General features: G+C 49.7%; 1 protein-coding gene across 3 annotated transcripts in view; it reads left to right on the top strand.

The window, feature by feature from the left end:
• Window positions 1-3,300: 3,300 nt before the first annotated feature.
• POFUT2 (protein O-fucosyltransferase 2) overlaps window positions 3,301-10,835 on the top strand; it is a 30,846-nt gene continuing 23,311 nt past the window's right edge. The window contains exon 1 of one of the 3 annotated variants that reach the window (XM_077272164.1): window positions 3,301-3,664. In XM_077272164.1, coding sequence (XP_077128279.1) covers window positions 3,516-3,664 — 149 coding nt within the window. In that variant the 5' untranslated portion in view covers window positions 3,301-3,515. Of the gene's footprint in view, window positions 3,665-4,231; window positions 4,397-10,835 lie in introns of those variants that run through there. The other 2 variants (XM_077272165.1, XM_077272166.1) reach the window with 2 other exon arrangements.

The following is a 10,835-nucleotide window of genomic DNA, read 5'->3' as shown; positions in this document are numbered from 1 at the left end:
TATACACTCCGTTGTATAGGGGGTGCATATACACTCCGTTGTATAGGGGGTGCATATACACTCCGTTGTATAGGGGGGTGCATATACACTCCGTTGTATAGGGGGTGCATATACACTCCGGTGTATAGGGGGTGCATATACACTCCGTTGTATAGGGGGTGCATATACACTCCGGTGTATAGGGGGTGCATATACACTCCGGTGTATAGGGGGTGCATATACACTCCGGTGTATAGGGGGTGCATATACACTCCGGTGTATAGGGGGGTGCATATACACTCCGTTGTATAGGGGGTGCATATACACTCCGTTGTATAGGGGGGTGCATATACACTCCGTTGTATAGGGGGTGCATATACACTCCGTTGTATAGGGGGTGCATATACACTCCGTTGTATAGGGGGTGCATATACACTCCGTTGTATAGGGGGTGCATATACACTCCGTTGTATAGGGGGTGCATATACACTCCGTTGTATAGGGGGGTGCATATACACTCCGTTGTATAGGGGGTGCATATACACTCCGTTGTATAGGGGGTGCATATACACTCCGTTGTATAGGGGGGTGCATATACACTCCGTTGTATAGGGGGGTGCATATACACTCCGTTGTATAGGGGGTGCATATACACTCCGTTGTATAGGGGGTGCATATACACTCCGTTGTATAGGGGGTGCATATACACTCCGTTGTATAGGGGGTGCATATACACTCCGTTGTATAGGGGGGTGCATATACACTCCGTTGTATAGGGGGGTGCATATACACTCCGTTGTATAGGGGGTGCATATACACTCCGTTGTATAGGGGGTGCATATACACTCCGTTGTATAGGGGGGTGCATATACACTCCGTTGTATAGGGGGTGCATATACACTCCGTTGTATAGGGGGTGCATATACACTCCGTTGTATAGGGGGTGCATATACACTCCGTTGTATAGGGGGTGCATATACACTCCGTTGTATAGGGGGTGCATATACACTCCGTTGTATAGGGGGTGCATATACACTCCGTTGTATAGGGGGTGCATATACACTCCGTTGTATAGGGGGTGCATATACACTCCGTTGTGTAGGGGGTGCATATACACTCCGTTGTATAGGGGGGTGCATATACACTCCGTTGTATAGGGGGTGCATATACACTCCGTTGTATAGGGGGTGCATATACACTCCGTTGTATAGGGGGTGCATATACACAGTCTGTTGTATAGGGGGGTGCATATACACTCTGTTGTATAGGGGGTGCATATACACTCCGTTGTATAGGGGGTGCATATACACTCCGTTGTATAGGGGGTGCATATACACTCCGTTGTATAGGGGGTGCATATACACTCCGTTGTATAGGGGGTGCATATACACTCCGTTGTATAGGGGGTGCATATACACTCCGTTGTATAGGGGGTGCATATACACTCCGTTGTATAGGGGGGTGCATATACACTCCGTTGTATAGGGGGTGCATATACACTCCGTTGTATAGGGGGTGCATATACACTCCGTTGTATAGGGGGTGCATATACACTCCGTTGTATAGGGGGTGCATATACACTCCGTTGTATAGGGGGTGCATATACACTCCGTTGTATAGGGGGGTGCATATACACTCCGTTGTATAGGGGGTGCATATACACTCCGTTGTATAGGGGGTGCATATACACTCCGTTGTATAGGGGGGTGCATATACACTCCGTTGTATAGGGGGTGCATATACACTCCGTTGTATAGGGGGTGCATATACACTCCGTTGTATAGGGGGTGCATATACACTCCGTTGTATAGGGGGTGCATATACACTCCGTTGTATAGGGGGTGCATATACACTCCGTTGTATAGGGGGTGCATATACACTCCGTTGTATAGGGGGTGCATATACACTCCGTTGTATAGGGGGTGCATATACACTCCGTTGTATAGGGGGTGCATATACACTCCGTTGTATAGGGGGGTGCATATACACTCCGTTGTATAGGGGGTGCATATACACTCCGTTGTATAGGGGGTGCATATACACTCCGTTGTATAGGGGGTGCATATACACTCCGTTGTATAGGGGGTGCATATACACTCCGTTGTATAGGGGGTGCATATACACTCCGTTGTATAGGGGGTGCATATACACTCCGTTGTATAGGGGGTGCATATACACTCCGTTGTATAGGGGGGTGCATATACACTCCGTTGTATAGGGGGTGCATATACACTCCGTTGTATAGGGGGTGCATATACACTCCGTTGTATAGGGGGTGCATATACACTCCGTTGTATAGGGGGTGCATATACACTCCGTTGTATAGGGGGTGCATATACACTCCGTTGTATAGGGGGGTGCATATACACTCCGTTGTATAGGGGGTGCATATACACTCCGTTGTATAGGGGGTGCATATACACTCCGTTGTATAGGGGGGTGCATATACACTCCGTTGTATAGGGGGTGCATATACACTCCGTTGTATAGGGGGTGCATATACACTCCGTTGTATAGGGGGTGCATATACACTCCGTTGTATAGGGGGTGCATATACACTCCGTTGTATAGGGGGGTGCATATACACTCCGTTGTATAGGGGGTGCATATACACTCCGTTGTATAGGGGGTGCATATACACTCCGTTGTATAGGGGGGTGCATATACACTCCGTTGTATAGGGGGTGCATATACACTCCGTTGTATAGGGGGGTGCATATACACTCCGTTGTATAGGGGGTGCATATACACTCCGTTGTATAGGGGGTGCATATACACTCCGTTGTATAGGGGGTGCATATACACTCCGTTGTATAGGGGGGTGCATATACACTCCGTTGTATAGGGGGTGCATATACACTCCGTTGTATAGGGGGTGCATATACACTCCGTTGTATAGGGGGGTGCATATACACTCCGTTGTATAGGGGGTGCATATACACTCCGTTGTATAGGGGGTGCATATACACTCCGTTGTATAGGGGGGTGCATATACACTCCGTTGTATAGGGGGTGCATATACACTCCGTTGTATAGGGGGTGCATATACACTCCGTTGTATATGCACCCCCGAGCCGTGAAGATTTTTATGCACTAAAGATTCATCAGCTTTGAAGATCGGTGAGTGCTGCCACTTCTTCCTTCTCTTCTGGGCTCAGCACCCGAGATCAGCTGGCCAGTGTTTGCTGACAGCCGGTGGGTTCACAAAGCCTGAAATTGGATGGTGCGGTCAGCTGTTTTCTCATTCAGTGACTTTTCTATATACACACATCAGCCTCAGACCCCCCTACCAATTGCCCCCTCACACATGTCCGCCCTTTATAGAGCCCTGCCCTCCCAGGACCAAGCGTACCCCCCACACAGAGGGCAGGTCCACACTCCCGCCCCTCCCAGTACAGCGCCGCGTCTCCCCGCTCCTCCTCCACGTGACCTCTCTACAATAACACAGCTATGAGCTGGAGAGCAGCCTGATTTTGGGGGTCGTCATAGTAACGAAATGCCGAGGTCCCGGCAGCGGAAGTACGGTCTGGCTGGATATGGCGGCCGGTAGGGATCAGGCCGGGCTCCAGGTTTTCAGACTTTGGTTCTTCATCCTGTTATCCAAGGTCCGTGGCCACCAGGGAGAGTTCAGTCCTGGACACTCCGTGCACTCCCTGCCTGTCGTGACTGCCGCAGCTGACCGCAGGTATTGGCAGTGAGAACTGCAGAGTATATATGTGTGCGCTTCTGTGAGGGTTCATAGAGGAACAGAGAAGCAGTGCGGGGCCCTGGTGACCAGAGGGGTGCAGGTGGTTGTGGAGACCAGGAGGGGGGTCGCAGGTGACCAGGGGGGTTGCAGGTTGCCGTGGTGACCAGGAGGGTCGCAGGTGGCTTGGTGACTGGGGGGGTCGTAGGTGGCCATGGTGACCAGGGGGGTCGTAGGTGGCCGTGGTGACCAGGGGGGGTCGTAGGTGGCCGTGGTGACCAGGGGGTGTTGCTGGTGGCCGTGGTGACTAGGTGGGTGCAGTGACCAGGGGGGTCGTAGGTGGCCGTGGTGATCGGGGGGGGGGGGGGGGGTTGCAGGTGACCAGGGGGTTGCTGGCGGCCATGGTGACCGGGGGGGGGGGGGGGTTGCTGGCGGCCATGGTGACCAGGGGACTACTCCTAACCCCGCAGGATGTGTGTGGAAGGACAGAAATGACCTTAATGACGCTGACTACTTTCATGTTTTCATCCCCGTCTTCCAGGTGCCATGACTTTTTGTTGGGTTGAGGACTTGTTGTAGGTTGGACGGCCCCATTTATTCTACCATACAATGCACTGGAGGACGAAGAACAAAAACCTCCAAGTGGATGACGTGGGAAATCCACAGTTCCGCCATTGTTTTGTGGGATCTGTTTTCACAGGAATTATAGTGTAGTGAAAAGGAGCTGATGAGGTGATTCCCTGGGACGGTGCGATTTCTGGAATATTGTGTATAGTTTTGTTGTAGATTTTTTTTTCATTATTTTAATGACTAAAAAAAATTTCTAACAATATTTAAAGGGAACCTGACAGGTCCCCCAAATCGCCAGCATTTTTCTTCCTTTATAAATTACCTGCCTATAACAAGCCCTTTATAGTGTTTGGCACATTAGCAGATCTTTGGAAAAAGTATTTCTAAAGTCCATTGTTAATATGCAAATTATCATTTTGACTAGTCGATGGGGCGTTGGTTTCCCCAGACTACTGGTGCCACTCAGCAGGTTACCATGTCCCTGAGATTTACAACAGCCGGAGTCATCGCTTGCGGCGTGCGCGACTTTCTTGCATACATGAGACTCCTACTCTGAAGCTGGGTGTACGCTTCCTGGCCCCGGAGGTGCACCACACATGTCTGCAAGCAGCGAACAAGCTTGGTCTACAGCCCCATCTATTAGTCAAAACGTTAATTTGCATATTAAGAATGAACTTTAGAAATACTTTTTCTAAACATTCTTAGAGTGTCAAACACAGCCTCATGGTGACTCAGTGGTTAGCACTGCAGTCTCTCAGCGCTGGAGTCCTGGGATGAAATCCCACCAAGGACAACATCTGCAAGGAGTTTGTATGTTCCCCTAGTGTGGGTTTTACCCTTCGCCATGACAGCACCCACTGGAGAGATAGGGATCCGCCCCAAGGAACAGGAAACCTACAGAGACATAAAAGGGGGCGGTCCCCCTCTCCTCAGTTTAGGTTTCCTGTTCCCAGGGGACAGGATCTCTGGATTCTCCGAACTACAGCGTACCTGGGCTAGAAGCATCCGCCTGTGCGGTTTCCGCGAGAACGGCAGGGGATGCAGTCCAGAAGCAGCGTTGGGGGAGACTCCGCTAGACGGCTCCCCCCTCGTCTGGCCGGCATGTGGAACGCCTGGTCCGGGGAGGCCGCTCGGTTCCACGAGGCAACCCGGCAGAGGTGCGGCCCTGAAGGAGCTCCAGACACGGACCGGCAGGTATGAGGTCCGGGATCTGAGGCACAGCTGCAGCGGCAGCTGGCACACCGCTCCATAGCGCAGGCCGGGCAAGATGGCGGCCGCGCGTGCGTGGTAGCGGTGAAAAAATCCCCATACTGCCCTGGGGCGGGTGAGCACTTCCGGGTCACCCACACAGCGGTGAGGGAAAGCGCGGTACACAGCTGTGGGGTACGAAAAAAAAAAAAGCTGACCGGATCTTGGCCTATAAAAAGGGGACAGTTGCAAACGCACAGGCGATGCAACATGTCATCCCCAGGCAAAACAGTGGACCCAGCAGGTGAGCCAGCCAGCAAAAGGTCCTCAGATGCCAGCCACAGGAGCGAGACCAAGGATTCAAGATCCAGAAAGTCGCAACCTCCTATTTCGGTACCGTACAGCTTCACTGGGTGAGTGTAATTCCCCTCTGCCTATAAAGCTGACACTCTTTTCCACAAATGTCTTCTTCACCCAGGCCAAAAGGAGACAAAAATCTAAGCACAAACAGTGTGCGTTATGTGACGAGCCTCTCCCAGATTCCCACCCCAAAAAACTCTGCAATCAATGTATAGCGGAAACAATGCAGAGTCCATCTATGTCGGTCACAGATATACGGGCCATAATTAGAGAAGAATTGCAGGCCATCTCACAAACCAGTACCCCCCCCTAAAAAATCCGGTAAAGAAAAGGCAGTATCCAGCTCTGAGTCCGAGGAGGAAGGCGTTATCCACTCAGACTCCTCGCAGGCGTCATCCTCTTCCTCGACACAATCGGACATTGAGGGTAGAGCTTGTTTTCCCCTTGATGGGGTGGACAACCTAGTAAAGTCCATCAGGAATACTATAGGTTGTGAGGATGCAAAAGACGACCAAACTGCACAAGACATCATGTTTGCAGGGTTGGCAGAGAGGAAGAGAAGAGCATTCCCAGTAATTCCTGCAGTTAAGGCACTGATAAAGAGGGAGTGGGAGAAACAGGACCAGAGAGGTTTTCTCCCGTCAGCCTCCAAAAGGAAGTACCCCTTTAATGATGAGTTAATTTCATGGACTAAAATTCCTAAGGTGGACGATGCAGTCGCCTCCACTTCAAAACAGTCAGCTCTACCAGTCGAGGATGCGGGCCTACTTTCTGATCCTCTAGATCGAAAGGCAGAATCGTCACTAAAACGATCATGGGAAGCTTCCACGGGCATATTTAAGCCATCAATTGCCAGCACGTGCACAGCTAGATCCATGCTTGTTTGGATTGATCAGCTGGATCAACAGATCGAACAGGGGGTCTCCAGACAAAAATTGCGGGATGCGATACCACTAATTAGAGGTGCAGCAGCATTCATGGCCGATGCTTCAGCTGACTCTCTTCGCCTTGCAGCAAGATCAGCGGGTCTGATTAATAATGCCAGACGTGCGTTATGGATGAAGAGCTGGAAGGGGGATACGCAGTCAAAGGCTAAGATCTGTGCTATTCCATGTGAGGGTGAGCATTAGACGAGATCCTCAAAAAAGCGAAGGAGAGGAAAAAAGCCTTTCCTGACCCCTCAATTCCTTTCTATAGGAAGACCTTTAGGAAGAGGCCGTTCGGGAAAAGAACACAAAATGAAAGATTGTCACGATGGGCCACAAGAGAGGGAAAACAGGGTGGCACTATGTTTAAAGGCCCCCCCTTCGGTAGAGACAATAAATTGTAAAACACCAGACACCCCAGTAGGGGGTAGGTTAAAATTTTTCTTTCCCCAATGGCGAAAAATCACGTCAAGTTCCTGGGTGCTAAATATTATTAAGGAAGGAATGAAGATAGAATTCCTCCAAATTCCCCATGACTCTTTTATTTTAACAGCCCTTTCCTCACCAGTGCAACAGAAGGCCCTTGAACTGGAAATTCGAAGTCTCATAGTTAAAAATGTTTTAGTTAGGGTGCCAAAGGGACAAGAGGGTAGAGGGTTCTACTCTCCGTTATTTTTAATCCCTAAACCCGATGGTTCATTTCGAACAATTATAAATCTTAGAAAACTCAATACGTTTATTAAAAATTATACGTTTAAAATGGAGTCTATTAGATCGGCCATTAAGCTCCTTTTTCCAAATTGTAAAATGGGCAGCATTGATTTAAAAGATGCCTACTACCATCTCCCTATCCATAGCAGGTATCAAAAATACTTAAGAGTGGCAGTAACTCTTGAGGGGGAGATTCATCATTTCCAGTATACAGCCATGCCCTTTGGTCTCTCCACGGCACCTAGGATCTTCACGAAGGTAATGTTAGAAGTAATGGCCTACCTTCGCCAGAGAGACACCTTAATCATTCCCTACTTAGATGATTTTTTAGTTGTAGGAAATTCGTCCCTTCAGTGTGCGGAACGATTAGCTGACACTGTCTCGTCCTTAGAAAACCTGGGCTGGATCATCAACTATAAAAAATCCAGACTCATCCCACTTTCTCTTCAGACATTTTTAGGGTTCAATCTAGATTCCATAAAACAAAAATGTCTACTTCCCCCAAGAAAAAATATCTCTTATAGAGGGTAAAGTAGTGGCGGCCATTCACAAACCAAAAATGTCCCTGAGGGCAGGAATGTCTTTGCTAGGATCCCTTTCCTCCTGTACTCCAGTCGTTCAGTGGGCACAACTTCATACCCGAACGTTGCAACACCAGATACTTCGGGAACAGAGAAAATTTCTGGGGCACCTTGAATCAAAAATAACTTTATCCGAGAAAGTCTTATCCTCCTTAGAGTGGTGGCTAGATAAAAACAACCTAGCGGGGGGTGTCCCTTGGGTAATATCACCATCCCACACGATAACTATGGACGCTAGTCCCCACGGGTGGGGCGCACACATGGTATAGCGAACTAGGAGAGACAAGAGTGGACCCTCTGGACCGTGGGGAGCCCTACCCCTGGGCGAGCGACCTAGGAGATAACGACCCCTATACAGGGACCGCAAGGAGCAAGCCCAGAGGTCACTTACCCACGGTGAGATACCAGTAGGGACGGCTCCAGGAAGAGAGATAAACGAAGGCAGGATACTGAGGAAAAATACGGGAAGCAGCTAGAGAGCCCGGAGGGCTGGGAGGCAGGAATGGAGCTGAGCTGAGGGAAGGAAAACAAAACAAAGACCATAGGAAAACTACAGGAAAAGAAGAACGGGGACTGCAGGTAACAACAAGGAGGAAACGGAGTGAACCAGAGAGAACCGGAAGGTAGCACGGTAAGGCACAGAGTGCAGGTACTTGAGCAGGGAATACGAAGGGCCAAACGTAATAGCAAACGTGCTAAAACAATCAGGCACCAGGAAGCAGGAAGAACTACCTTTTATAGGAGGAGCAGGAACAGGATTGGATGGAAAGAACATGTGACTTCAGGAGGAGGTAACAGAGACGCTGGGCCTGCGAGCTACAGGGAAGCTAGAGCGCCTGCGCAGAGAAAGAACACCTGCAGAGGAGCGTGCAGACCGGGACGCTGGAGCGGTGGAAACGGCGACGCTGGAGCGTGCAGACCGGGACGCTGGAGCGATGGAACGAGGACGCTGGAGCGTAGCGGAGGATGTAACAGTACCCCCCTTCTTACACCCCCCTTTACGAAGAGTAGCAAAAAACCTATTGAGAATACGAGGAGCATCAATGTTCTCCAAGGGCTCCCAGGACCTCTCCTCCGGACCAAAACCCTTCCAGTCCACCAGAAAAAACTCTCTTCCCCGAACCTTTTTAACAGCCAAAATGTCCTTAACCTCAAAAATGTTGTCCGTGCTGGCAGGTTGAGAAGAGGAACAAGAGGGAGAATGAAAACGGTTAAAGACGGCTGGTTTGAGAAGAGAGACATGAAACGTATTGGGTATACGGAGCGAAGCAGGCAATTTCAGCTTGTAGGCGACATCGTTGACTCGACGTAGAATCTCAAAAGGACCGATGAACCGTGGACCAAGCTTGTAGGAAGGAATCTTGAGTCTGATGAATTTTGAAGAAAGCCAAACTTTGTCACCAGGAGAAAAAGGAGGAGAATCTAAACGCCTCTTGTCTGCTTGTCTCTTCATTCTAGAAGAAGCTAGATTTAAGGTCCCTTTGACCTCGCTCCAGATGGAAGAAAAGTTGAGAGCCGTAGAGTCAGCAGCTGGAACACCAGAGGCAGGAGAAACCGGTAGGGGAACACTTGGATGCCGTCCAAAAACAACAAAAAATGGAGACTTTGCGGAGGATTCGCTGGAATGGTTGTTATAGGCAAACTCCGCCCAAGGAAGTAGTTCGACCCAGTCATTATGGTGAGCATTAGAAAAATGCCGAAGATAAGCAGCCAAGGTTTGGTTGGTACGTTCTGCTTGACCGTTAGTTTGAGGGTGATACGAGGAAGAGAAGTCCAGATTCACCTTTAAAAGTTTGCACAAAGCTCTCCAAAAGCGGGAAGTAAATTGAACCCCTCTGTCTGACACGATGTGCTGAGGAAGACCATGGAATTTGAAGATGTTAAGAATAAAAATGTTAGCCAACTCAGGAGCTGAAGGTAAACCGGATAATGGAATGAAGTGAGCCATCTTAGAGAATCTGTCCACAACGACGAGGATGACCGTGCAGGCGGAAGAGCAAGGTAGATCGGTGATGAAGTCCATTGCGATGTGTTGCCAAGGTGCGGATGGAACAGGAAGAGGAAGGAGATTTCCATGCGGTAGTCGCCTGGGTACCTTGTTTCTAGCACAAGAAGGACAAGAGGCTACGAAGTCCTTTACGTCTTGACGTAAAGTAGGCCACCAATAGTAACGCGAAATGAGAAGAAAAGTCTTTCTAGTACCGGCATGACCAGCCAATTTGGAAGAATGGCCCCAAGATAAGACCCTCTTAGTGTCTTCATCCAAGACAAGAGTTTTGCCCGGAGGAGGTTGGAACATCCGTAAAGGGGCTACGGTGACCATCTTAGTAGGGTCAATGATGTAAGCTGGCTCCTCTACGATATCTGACGATTGGAAGGACCTGGACAGGGCGTCAGCTCTTATGTTTTTGTTGCCGGGCCGAAAACGAAGTTCGAACTCAAAGCGAGCAAAGAACAAGGACCATCTAGCTTGACGTGGATTCAATCTTTGCGCAGTCTGTAGGTAAGTAAGATTCTTGTGATCGGAGAAGATTACAAACGGGTGCACCGAGCCCTCCAGTAGATATCTCCACTCGCCTAGAGCCAATTTGATGGCCAGCAATTCTCGATCTCCAATTGTGTAATTTCGTTCAGAGGGTGAAAAGGCTTTTGAGAAGAAGCCGCACGGTGCCGTTAGACCCTCAGGAGTCTTTTGTGAGAGCACAGCTCCAGCTCCGGTAGAGGAGGCGTCAACTTCCAGAATAAAAGGCTTGTTCACCTCCGGGTGATGCAAGACTGGGGCAGAAGAAAAAGATCTCTTGAGAAGGACAAAGGACTTCTCGGCCTCAGGAGACC

The sequence above is a fragment of the Ranitomeya variabilis genome, chromosome 7, assembly GCF_051348905.1.
Source record: "Ranitomeya variabilis isolate aRanVar5 chromosome 7, aRanVar5.hap1, whole genome shotgun sequence".
Taxonomy (NCBI): Eukaryota; Metazoa; Chordata; class Amphibia; order Anura; family Dendrobatidae; genus Ranitomeya; species Ranitomeya variabilis.
Note: the sequence above shows the minus strand (reverse complement) of the source record. Positions and strands in the feature narration are given on the sequence as shown.